Genomic DNA, 12682 nt, shown 5'->3' on the forward strand with positions numbered 1-12682 from the left:
TTCCTTAGACAAACTGAATGCCTGTTTCCTCAAGCATCCTAACTAGTGATCATATGATAGGATCTCACAGAGCTAATGAAACTCACCCACCATAATCCTGTGCTTCAAAGCCGAGAAAGAAAAAGCACTTATGCTTGAGAAGCACAGTCTGGCCATCCGCACAAGCTATAGAAATAAATCAGTTCTTACTTTCACAGCAGTTGTGAAAGGCAAAATACTGATACTGAAGGGGGATAGACTGTTCCCTCTGTGAGTTTCTGATCTGTAAACTCAGTCACAGGAAGAAAGAAAAGTAATTTACAATGATGCTCTCAAGCATGTACTACATTCAGTGAGCACAGAGACAACACCTGCTGAACCCACAGTGGCTACAGCACTGGGAGAAGTTCTTAATCTACTCTACTGAATTATTCAAACCCCATATAAATAAATAATTTCATTTACAGCCCTAATGACTGGAGCAGGGGCAAGAGCAGCCACAGCACTCATTCTGGACTTAGCGATCCCACCCACATGGTCTAGTCTGGCATGTGTGGCTTCCTGAAGCCCAAACACGATCCCACCAGCATCTGGAATAACCAGAATGCAGCTTTGGTTACAACAGAAGTAGCTTGTTATAACTAGAAGAGAGAAGAGTGAGCAGCAGAGTGACAGCTGACAGCCTGTGCCCAAACAGGGCCCTTGGGTTTAAATACCTTTAGTTCTATGACTCGCTCTTCACCAAGCCATGTCAGATGGTGAGGGCTGTAGAAAGTTGCAACAAGGAGTGGCAATATGAGGATTATTTCATAGAGGGTAGCTCTGGCCAGTCAGATGAGGAAGTTGTAGATAGCACCTCTTTTTCTTACAAATAAATCACACATTTGTGAATTAAATTGTGCTGATGGAGTGAGTCTGCTACGTCATGTAGACACATAGTCCCTAACTCCTGACGCCTTGCAATGGCTTGTGAAGTGTTAATTACTTATTTCCACACCAGCCAGATCCTTCCTTAGGATTGTGAGAAGCTGAACAATGACCACTCCCAACGTCCATTTGGTCCCTCCTGTGTCCTCTGATCCACTTCTGTCACCAGCTGTGAGGCATCTGCCACCTGTGTGATAAAACTACCACATCCTGCAGCAGAATTTGACAGGTCACCCGGAATGATCCTAATGACCCATTCTGATGAGGGAGTTTAGCCTGGACCTCTGCTAAGTTCCCTCATTGCTGCTTCTCTACAAACAATTGGCCCACAAACGTGTCTTTAAGAAAATTAAGCCTTTAGTCAAGCAGGCAACACAAATTTTTCAGGGCTTGGGTCTGTGCCATGGCTTCCAGGAAATTACCCTGAGCCTTGTTCCATAAATTACCTGGGAGATAATTAGTTTTACTTTTCAAAAGCTGTTCTTGAAACACTTTTCCTGGGTTTCAACAGTCTGTTTTCTTCCTCTTCTGGGTCCCAGGCTGAGCTCATTCCTTTTATTCTTTGAGTCCCTCTGCTTTTATGCAAGGGAAGAGTCCATTTTGAGCTGAGGCAGAAATGACATAGGGTGTTATTGAATACGTTCAAAGAACTGAATTTCTGTTCTCAGGACAAGTGTATCTAAGGCTGACTTGGCTTGATAAAGGACTCCTAAAAGGCTTGATTCCTCAGTCAATGAAACCAGTAAAAACTTTTCATGCCAGTGGTTTGGGAACAAGTCTTAATCCTTCATTACAGAAAGTAACTTAGAAAAGCAAGATCTATTGTTAAAATAGTATTTCTCATCAACCTGATCTAGTGAACAGAAGGGCCAGCTGGAGCTTACCTATGAGATACCTGGGCACATATGGCCGAAGCCATCACACCAGCAGAAACTGCACTTGTCATGAGAGCCGCTCAGACCACCCCAAAATCCTATGAATTTATGAGCAAATGTGACAGTCTTTGGTGCCAATAACCTAGACAGCAGTATCAGACATCCCACATCTGTTTCTAAGAGAAACAAGATTTAACTCTCTTATTACTGGGAATAATTCTTCTAGCACAGCCAAAGTTCCCATCTTCATTTCACTTTCATACAGGAAAAGTTAAAGACAGGTGTTCCAAGATTAAGCTCAATAGTGTCTTACTGCTAAAGAGGGAAATACTGTTGTACCATTTATATGAGCTGAGGACAGGAATATTGGTTGTCCCCAAAATGGAAGAACTTACAGTGCAAGTAGCAGCAGGAAAACAATCAGCATATTCGCAGTTGCCTGATCACCCTTCAAATGAGGTACAGAAGGAAAAGTCTTCATTCAGTTTGTGTACAACACCTCAAAGCACCACACAAGTATGACACAGTGCTGCCATTTTTCATCTTGTAATTTTTTTCCACTTTAAATGCAGTTTCATAAAAGTATTTCTACATGGAACACTGATTTCTTGTTGCAGCCAAGCATTTCAATTAAATAAACCAACATGCAAATTAGTAATTTTCATTGATTTTAATTTTAAATACGGTTCAAGAGTAATATAAAAGTTACTAGTTTGTCTATTTAGACTAATCGTTGTTTGGGTTTTCCCCCTCCTCTCCCCCAAAAATCTTCAGTAGAGTTACTTGATGCATCTTTCAGGTAACACTTTAGAAAGAACTCCAAATGAGAGAATTTAAGCTTATGTTTTCCAAAAGAGAGGGTTCTGTGTCAGACGTCTCTGGAAGTTTTCATACCTAGAAAAATTAAAAAAAAACAACCAAAAAATAACAGCTGCTGCATATGAAATTGTGTTTTTAAAAAAGGGTACAAATAATTTAGTCTATACAGAGAGCATGATAAATTACATTTACTTCACACCAGGAAATTAGTAAATCCCAAATTCATTTGCATATCTAGAATATTTGCAGTTAGATTTGTGTATTTCACCAATTTGAATTTTGTTAAAGCAGTATCCCAGAGGAGACTCATTCAAGCTTAGTAAAATTGTAAGTTAATTTGGATTGGACATGAGGAAAATTTTCTTCACTGAAGGGGTTGTCAAGCACTGGAAGTGGTGGAGTCACTGTCCTTGGTGGTGTTTAAAAGATATGTAAACATGTTTTATTGGCCCTGGGTATGTGGTGCACTTGGCAGTAGGAGGTGAATGGTTTGACTCCATCTTAAAGGTCTGTCCCAGCCTAAACAAGTCCATGAATTATAAGTGACTGTTTTATGCATAACATTTTTGGGCTAGGAAATCATGAATGAATGTATGAATCTGAGGCTGGATGGTTCTGTTTTAGTAAAATCAAATAGGGAAATGTAATTCTCTGACATATAATGCAAACTTGTATGCACGCATGCTATCCTAATTTCACTTTCCATACTCACAAAACCAAGCAAACCATCAACAAGCAGCATCAGAATTCACTGTTGACACACAGTGAAGAAATAGACAAAATATACAATTTCTGTGCCTTTCTACAAGAAAAAGAAAAAAAAATAGAGAAGCCTATAGGCTTTGAGCCACAAAGTTAAAATCCCCCTTTCAATCCTCACAAACCCAAAATGTAAGGCATCAAAAGGTACTGCCAATGAAACAAAGGAAACCACAAAATATTATCCTATACCTCATAGTTCACAGCCCAGCTTAAGTGAGAAAAGACTGAAGGTCTTGGTTTAAAACCGATTCAGCCTCACCAAGGCACTGACCAGTCACATCACAGACCCTACCCACATACAGTTCTTGGAGTCTGTAGTTACCTTCTAAACACAAGGCATCTGCATCAAATTACACTCCCAAACAATACATATGGCTCTCATCAACTGCTTGCATATTCATGACATAAATTATAAAACTGTATTCAGATAGTCTCAAACACTGATTTTAAAAGGGCTTTGGTTAATACTGCAGAGGCTAAATAAATAAGGCCAAACTGATAGGAAAGACATTTTCAGATAACCTCAAGGATTGCCTGCAGTTCACAATTTATCTCCAGACTACACAGGCTATCCCCAGACAGTTATTAAACCAGTCCCTGGAAAACAACTCCCAGAGGGACTTGTGTATTTACACTCAAGGATCTTGGTGACAGAACCAGGTCAACTAGTAACATGATTTCATCACCTCTCACATATTCTTAAGGCAGCTGTGCTGGAACTATGTCTAGGGAGAGACCAAATAAAACAAATAAGCATAAACTGACAAGTATCAGTATGCTCTGTCTTCCCACAACTCCAGAGCATTTGCATTATCAGCAACACAGTGCAAATGCACATATGTCAAAGGTAACCTTTTTAGAACAAAAAAGTTTCATTGGTTGCATAGCACTTTTCTAACAAAAAAAAAAAAAGAGCTGACAAATAAATATAAAAACAGTGGGCAGGACCTCTCTATACTAGAAATAAACAACAACAATTTTAAACACTTCTGTATCATCTCACTGAATAGCATGACAATAATTCAGTGCTTGGAAATGATGGTCTAATGCCTAGAAAAAAAAACCCATTTGTTACTAGAGATCACTGCCATTACCATTTCAGAACTACATTTGCAGGAATGAAAGCTTCAGAAGGATTTGGGGTCATCTGTGCCTGAGTAACAGCAAACGAGGAAGCAAAGTTATAGAAGTTATCCAACATCTTCTGAGTGAACTGAAAAAAAAAAAAGAAGAGATATTTTAAGGAAGTTCTTCCTTCAATTTGAACTTTTGTGCAAAAGTTTAACAGATATACAGCTCCTACATGAAGAAATTTTAGCACTGTCATCTAAAATACAGTGGGAAAGTGGATGTAGTAGGTCCAGAGACAATGATCAAAATATCCTAAGCTTCAGTCTTGCCCTCAGATCCATCCAGCATCCAGAAATCATTTTAGGAATCTTCATTTGCCCTCTCCCTGCTCAGTTTCATCCAACTGGACAAACAGCTTTGGGAAGAACATTTTCTGTTTGTAACAAAAAAGTGATAAAGTGACAAGAGCTGTCCCTCTCCTCCAAACTGAATAATCAGAACAACTCCAGACTGGGCCAAAGGTGCCATTCCAGCTCCCAGAGAAACACTTGTTAAACGATTGGAAAAGTCTGCAATCTATTTACAGGTCATCAGTCACTCCAGTGACAGGGCAATTTCCTTTAGCATTCCCCATAGAAGGGCTGCTATCCTGGCATCTTTTACTACAAGATCTTGTGGGGAAAACACCTAAAGGATGCATAGAGCACTCCTAAACTATAGGACTAGGAAAGAAAAGAGTGAAAGACAGGCCAAGAAACAGCAAGCCCAGTGTGCAGAAGATGAGGCTGTAGGACATTCCCAGCCAGTCTACAAATATTCAAGTCTACGGTGCCTCCTTATTTCCTCTATTAAAAAAAAACAAAAAAAAAAAAACCCAAAAAAACCCCAAAAAAACCAAACAAAAAAAGAAAACAAAAAGTTATGCTTTGTTTTGATGGGAGAACAAGGAATTTTCATACAGAAAATATCATAGTGAACTGATACAGGAAAACAGAGCCTGAATTAATAAATGCACAATCTTGTGCTCCCCTCTAACAAAAGGAGCAGAAGAAATCATATCCCAGAACCCTACCCTCAGTCTCATCTCACTAACATGCAGAACTCTGTGGTTTTGTCCTACGTCTTTTTTATATATGTTTATACACATAAAAAAGACATATTCAATCATAAATCTTCATAAAACTTACTAAAAATTTAATAGGAGATCAACTCCTTAAGGTAGCAACAGATGATTTTACCATTAAAAAAATACTTTTATTGCTATAATGTAACAGGTCCAAAGAGCTGATATCAAAAATTAAATGAAAGCTATTCATTATTCACAAATATGCTCCCAGTCATATATGCCTTTCCTCTGCAATCTACTCCCTCAAAGTTTTCCTTCCACTTTGACCTAACACATTTTCTCTGTAGGAGTAAGTAGTACTTCGCCTTTTGGGTCAACTCCATTCCTTGAAGGCAATTACAATTTTCAGTTAAGATGTTCAGAGTTAGATGCTGCTCTTTTTTTTAACAGAAAAATTCACTTAACTGAGAATAACATTTGTAAAAATATTATGCAATCATAAGGTGGTTTTCTTTTCTTTAAATACTATTGCCAGAAAAATCCATGAGCCCCCTTGCAAATTACCGGATGTGGCATGTTATTCCTCATAACTTTACTACTGCTATAATGAAAATTGGTGGAATCAGAAATATTATTTAGGTGTACTTAGCCCCTAACAACTCCAGAAAAGCTCAGTTAACTGTACTATACAAAAATAGCTGTTGGTCAACTCCTAGTCATGGAAACTTTCTGAAAGAAACATTACCTGTTTGGAGCTACAATGTGTATAAAATGCCAAAGAACATCAGCTACAGTATCAGAACTACTGTACAATTACCAGTCTCCCTCATCAAGCACCTGGAAGGAAAGTGAGAAGGTAAAAAAGGGCCTGAAGAAAAGCCTCACCAGCTGTTGAAATGTTAAAGGAAAATGCCAGAGCCATCAGTGTTAGGGAAATCAAGACCCACTATGCAGGTCTAGCTTGCCTTGGACTGTGCTGTCAGACTGCCAACCAACTGCCAGAGCTGGTTGAGGATTTCCAGAGGATCAAACTAATGGACAGGCTGGGTTAAAAAATGGCATGTATTGTAGCCCAAGGCCTAATCCACAGCAAAGGCACTGGGGAAAAACAAAAATCTGGCTGTGGGAAAGGGCATAATTCTGCAGTTCTGCAGAGATACATCAGAAGGATTTCTCCAGGGAAAGTGGTACACCTTAATATCTCTCTGCATCCATGTCCACATTTGCCTTAACTTGGGAGTAATTTTGACTATCCCTGCAAGTCTACATACTGAAGTTTCAGCACCTAAAAATCACCAAAGATCCACTCTCTCTTACATATATTTAGTCATAGCTGCTCCTATAGGAAGTATCATAAATAATTTTAGAGTAGAGTGACACTGACACAAGTGGCCTCATGTCACTGAGGATGCAAATTCCAGTCTTTACAGGAGACAGTTTTTCAGTGTAAGAAAAAGCAATTTCATAGTATCAAAGCATCCAACCGAATGATTTGGCAATTATTAGGTTGCTTACAATCCTACTGCCACCTCCAGCAGCATCCCCTACCCAGCCCCCAATCAGTGCTTCAGAGGCTCAATTCTTGAGACTTCCATAGAAAGAGAATTTCTGAAAACAGAAAGTCCAGGCTACCTCCGTGAATGAATCTACTGATGACACAGCAGCACTTGCAACAGGAGTCTGCTGAGCCAGGTTCTCCAGCAGTTCCACTGAGATTCCAATCTGAGCCACTGTTGGTGTCTGTGGGAGGTTCATGGCACCAAAGGGATGCTGACTTCCCTTCCCTGAAAGCACCACGAACAGCACACGTTAGGTTTGGCACACACATAAAGGCTGTGTAACTTCAACCACCGTGTTTCTGCTATAGAAGGTATTCCCCAGCTCCCACCAGAGGGATCTCCCTATCCCAGGAAATACAGAAAAAACACAATCCAAGCAAAAGTACACACAAGCACAACAGATGGAACAGTGTGACTGGTACATTTAAAAAGCACAATAGACCATTAGGAAATTTTAAAAACCACAAAAACATGACTTTACAGCTCCATATGAAGTAAATGGATTCAAGAAGGAATATGATCAGTGAGTGAAAGACAGCAGAACTTTTCTCTACAGGAACCAAGCTTTTAATTCATATTTGGGCAATTGCAGATAAACAGGAAATATGCAGCACCGCTGCAGTTGTTTGATTCACTCATTAAAAGCAGATTCTACTGAGCCTGCTCTGAAAAAGTAGACAGCACTGGTTTATGATCCCTCTGACTCAGGAAGGGCTGGGCAGCCCTAGGTCTCATTCAAACCGCTAAAACCCACCAAAAGCAGCAAAGGTCAAAGAAACAGTCATGGAACAGAAAGGCCTCTGACTTTGCAAGTACCATAAAGAAAACAGGAACCAAACCTCAAACCGCAAGCCACAAACACAGGCATCATCCCAGCCCTCTGCCCTCACTTCTGACTTTCCTTAACCCATACTTTCAGTCCTAGCTTCAGCCAAGGTCTCTGCAAACAAGAACAGACACTCAGAATCACTTAAATCATGTACTCTTCTGTCAGCATCTCTAAAGGAAAATGCAGGACAAGGCCTGTGGGACCACAGTGCTATCAGTAAACAAACACTAATGCTGCACCTTTGTGGGAACACAATAGTCAAGTACCCTCTTAACACTGAGGCAATGTTTCTGCAGCACTCTGGCCTCTCACTGGCAGGAGAAAGCAAAGCTAATCAAGAGCTGTCCTGCAGACCAGTCAGCACTATCTTGAGCTGTAAGAAAGGCTGATGGACATCAAAAACACCGTCTGACTTAGTCAAAAACTCAGCCAGCAAAAACAGTCTGACAAGTTGAACTGAGATAAAGACTGAAGACCTCGGGAACTTGACCATTCCTCTGCACAGACACAAGGCACAAAGAAGCAAACAGCCACCGCATACAGAAAGTACACTCACAAACTCAGCACCCTTTTCAACTGAAGTGCTACTCCTCACTCCAGATCCTACAACTGCAATATAGTGCTACCTTATGAGTAAAGCGCTCCTATTAAAATGTTACTGTAACACAAAGTCAGTAAGAAGAGAGTTCATCTCCTGAAATGCTATTTATAACCTCTTCTGAGAAACGCCATTTTATTCCTGTGTGATCTCACATTTACTGTTAGATGCTTGCTTGATACAAGCTATCAGAAACCAAGTATCAAGTTCATTATTAAAAGTCCCAACAACAACAGAGCTGGTACAAGTTTTGCATCTTGTAACATCTTCACCTGAGAAACTGACTTGTCAATAAAAATGTAACATCTTCAAGCAACAGGCTCTGTTACAATGTATGACTACTTTAGACAGTCATGATACAAACAACAAAACACATCCATTCTATTCACTTTCCATGAACACCCATAGAACCACAGCCTTGGAAAGATGTCTGCCTAAAAGTGGGAAATAAACACATCCATTGCCATCCTTACACCAAGAGAAATACACTCCATGTTTTCCATGCTTGGCTCTTGCAATTAGCATTCCAAACCTTACAAATGCAGAGAATGTTAATCAGTACTGAAACACAAGCTCAGGTTTTTGTATTCAGACCCTACACTCTCCAACATATTACATCACCACCACAGAGCAACTGCTATCAGAAAAGTATTTTTCCACCAGTTTCTTTCCCTTCATTGAACCCTTAATTCAATTATTGAGCCCTCATTACCTTTTAGCCCAATCACAATAAAATCCTTACCCACATGTAGGCCTCAAATGCAGACATCATATTAGAGCATAAACAGCATCACAGCAGAAGAGTCTGCCATGAAAAAGGCTCTGCTGTAACTCTTACCCCGCTTGTGAACATACTTCCAGTAAGGGTGCAAAGTAGAAGTCCAAAGTCGTTTTCTATTTCTACACCTTCAGGCACAACTGAAAACCAAAAACCTTTACAATTCCAAGGCAGGGAGCATTTCTAAGCCCCTTCTTTATGCACCAACACATGAAACTCTGCTACAACCACTACTTCCCAGGAAGCTGACAGGGATTCACCTTTGCTCCACTCAACAAGGTATTAAACCCAAAATGCAGTGTTCAAGTATCAGCAATGTCTCTTAATGACTCCAGCTCTCTGTTATGTAATCTTCTCCATCTTAAAATTGTTTATGGCCACGGAAACATAGATTGTGTAGCTTAGACTGAGTCCACAGTCAGAGCTAAGCTGCAGACAATAGGAATGGCAGAGCTCTCTGCTGCTCAAATCAAGCACAACAGTGCCTCAAGGCACTGCAAACGAGTTCAACTATGTCACTGAGTTCTTCCTTGAGAGCAGCCCTTACAGGGAAACTATGGCTAATCATGCAAAAGGCCTCTGAAAATGCATCTTCCTCCAAAGTGAGAGCAGACACCAGTCAGTCTTTCAAATATGAAAAACATATGCCAAAAGCACTGGTGATATGCTTTACTGTTACACGAACCACACAGCATTGGGATACACAAAACCACATCCCCCGAAATCCTTCCTGCAGGTGCTCCCTCTTCTGAAGAAAGCCCAAATTTTTGATGAAGGTGTATGATCAGAATTCATTTTGCTCTGCAGCTCGAGAGCTCTTATCTCAACCATACTGCCACATCCAGGACTGACCCAAAAGAAAGCATGCCATGTTATGAATGAATACATTTTAGCAGAGCAACCTCAATGCTGAATTCAACAGAGATTCAAGTTGAAGATGTAGACTACATCTGAGCCCACAAAAGATGTGTACTACTTTATCACTGTAACACTTTAAGCTGCTTGACTGATGTACCTGTCCCTTTCATATGACAAAGATGTGCCATTGGAATGTCTCATCATTTTTACAATGTACACAGCACACCCCTTGTATTCAGGAAAACACACACACAGACACACACACCCTACTCAGTGTGCCAAAAGTACTACAACATTTGGAAAGCTGCTTTCCAATGAGGACACCCTCTACTGGACAATTCTGTAGAGCAACTGCCCCTGGCTGGGTAGTGCCAGCTGTCAGAAATCACAGCCAGACTCTACTCCCGATCATTTTTCCTCTATGCAAAGGACAAAAACACATCAAGTCTGCTTAGAAGAATTTCCAGATCAACATCACACACAAGAGGAGAGAGAAATTTCACAAGGAACAGTAACACACAGACAGACTTCCATGAAGATGACAGGCTGCTTCTAGTGCATCTGCTCAACACTATCTGAAAATACAGAGTGTGCTACCTTTTTAAGTAGCTTTTTGTTCAAAGCAACCTTCACACATTTAACCCTTATGCATTCAAGAACACATCTGTTACACCGATTGCTATGTTCTACCAGTCTTACCAGATTTCAGACCAGAAATTTTGAAGATGGCACTTGGCTTCTCATTAGTGACAAACCCCAGCAGCTGCCATACTGCCATCCCACTCTGGTCTGGGTAACAAAAATAGACAGATCCTCCCATTCCATCTGGAAATGGTATAGTTCCCAGCATGAAGACCACTACATGGTTGATGTTTTCATAGTCTGGTAAATCAAATACAAATTTGTCTTCAGCCACTTGTTGGGGTGCAGCTTGTACCTAAAGAGAACAAAACCTTTATTAGTATTAACATGGTTTTCATCTTCCTCTGTCTGTGAATTTCCTTTTACAGAAATACACCTAAAGTGGTACATAACAAAAAGTGAGGAACGTACTAGCCTAAAGAGCGAATAGCCAGATAGAAGTCAAACACAGCAGAAGAACAACTGCAAAAAATATTACCAGAAAGACACAACAGTCTTGTTCTACCTGCACTGAACACATATCCCACCCGGGACTACAGGATCAGAATACCTTCGCTCCCCATGTGCGTAGGAGGAAAGTAGGGTGCAGAAGAGGTTGCCAAGTCACTAAGAAGTGGCTGTTGACCACCTGGCTGGCACAACCCCAGGATCATGGAAACCTGTTCACATAGGAAATACAATAGACCTTGAGAAAGGCAGCAGAAGGATGGCTGAATGCCAGAGCAAAAGATACCCTCCTCTTTACCCGAGATGCCACATCCTTGCAGCCAAGGCACAATCTAGCCTTAAAAAGCTTCTTTTAAGCTCCCAGCTTGTCTCTGAAGAGACAACATTGCCAGGGGGATGGCAAGCGCCTCCCGGCAAGGACGCTCGACAGGGCAGCTGCCTGTGGGGACGCGGGGCAGGAGCCAGCCGAGCGCCGGGCAGGAGGGGCCCCTGCCTGGGGCCCGGAGGGGCCAAGGGCCCTGCGGCAGCTCCACCCCGCCCCCGAGCGGGTTGAGGGCCCCGCCCGGGCCCGGGCAGCGCTCACCAGCCTGCCCGCCACCAGGCAGCCGAACATGGCGGCGGCCGGCGAACCCCCTCAGACGCCTCGCTACTCCCGAGCCTCCATGAGCGCCGTCCCCGGAAAATCAACACGCCCCCGCTCACCCCGGCACCGCCGAGTCACTTCCGCGGCGCCGCCACCGCGGACTACAACTCCCGCAGTGCAACGCGCGGCCGCGCACAGGCAGTGTGGGTGGCTCGGGGTGGAGCATGACGGGAGATGTAGTTCTTCTGCGTCACAGCGCTGATGTGCGTGATGGGCGGCAAGAGGCGGCGCCGGCCGGCAGAGCCCCGTGCCTGCCCTGCCGCTGCCCCAGGGGCTGTGGGCAGGAGTGTTCTCAGCAAAAGTACCGCAGAGGCTTTTGCCCTTGTGTTTAGCTAGGCTGAGTTCTAATAGATCCGTGATAATCTCGTCTAGACGTGGGATGAAATCAGGCAACAGGGGACGAAAATGAACAGGGAGACCAGGAGAACCAGTTCATCTGGTAAATCTCCATAAATTATGGCAGGAGTTCTCCTCAGCTCAAGACACAAAGATTGTTTTTCAGTCTCTGTTTGCAGGGCGGTTCTCTTGCAAGTGAGTGCAGTGTGAGCTGCACCCGTGTTCTTTTGGCTGAGGGGAGCTCCTATGCGTCACTGCTTGTGGCCTCCTGGGTGTCAGAGCACAGGCTGGCTGGGCTAGATGGAAACAAATCACTCCTTACTGACTGAGAACAGCGTTCTGCACTCTCTGTAAAAGCCATTCCTTTCAATCTTGTTCTCGTGTGTTTTTTGGTGTTTACACGGGTATTTTAATTCATCCTTCAATCTTAATCATACCCGTGTATATATTTCTGTCACAAACCTTTATGAAACCTCTCCCATTTTACCATGCC

At 42.2% G+C, this 12682-nt stretch overlaps 1 protein-coding gene and 1 long non-coding RNA gene across 7 annotated transcripts; one reads left to right on the forward strand and one right to left on the reverse strand.

Annotated features, from left to right (window-relative positions):
* Window positions 1-2436: 2436 nt before the first annotated feature.
* On the reverse strand, window positions 2437-12013 carry HIKESHI (heat shock protein nuclear import factor hikeshi). 6 transcript variants are annotated; one of them, XM_068181668.1, is made up of 6 exons: window positions 11913-11936; window positions 11314-11422; window positions 10821-11058; window positions 7132-7283; window positions 4457-4575; window positions 2437-2675 (listed from the first exon to the last, which is right to left on the reverse strand). In XM_068181668.1, the coding sequence occupies exons 3-6, from the start codon at window positions 10969-10971 to the stop codon at window positions 2621-2623; spliced, it is 477 nt and encodes a 158-aa protein (XP_068037769.1). In that variant the 5' UTR covers window positions 10972-11058; window positions 11314-11422; window positions 11913-11936; the 3' UTR covers window positions 2437-2620. The 6 variants fall into 6 exon arrangements, with proteins under 6 accessions (XP_068037769.1, XP_068037767.1, XP_068037768.1 ...); XM_068181666.1 differs by having other exon boundaries at window positions 11794-11917; XM_068181667.1 differs by lacking the exon at window positions 11913-11936 and adding an exon at window positions 11509-11772.
* On the forward strand, window positions 4573-6998 carry LOC137469165 (uncharacterized). The gene is made up of 2 exons (XR_010996380.1): window positions 4573-6738; window positions 6776-6998. It is a non-coding gene; the product is annotated as an uncharacterized lncRNA (long non-coding RNA).
* Window positions 12014-12682: the final 669 nt, after the last annotated feature.

This window comes from Anomalospiza imberbis, chromosome 2, assembly GCF_031753505.1.
Source record: "Anomalospiza imberbis isolate Cuckoo-Finch-1a 21T00152 chromosome 2, ASM3175350v1, whole genome shotgun sequence".
Lineage (NCBI taxonomy): Eukaryota > Metazoa > Chordata > Aves > Passeriformes > Viduidae > Anomalospiza > Anomalospiza imberbis.

Excerpts from the sequence above, each read along its gene's own strand:
- HIKESHI (XM_068181665.1), bottom strand. The coding sequence starts at position 11,823 with ATGTTCGGCTGCCTGGTGGCGGGCAGGCTG. Across the intron at positions 4,576-7,131 it reads CAGTAGATTCATTCACGGAG|TTCACTCAGAAGATGTTGGA; the intron begins GTAGCCTGGACT and ends TTTTTTTTTCAG. Across the intron at positions 2,676-4,456 it reads GCAAATGTAGTTCTGAAATG|GTATGAAAACTTCCAGAGAC; the intron begins GTAATGGCAGTG and ends TAATTTTTCTAG.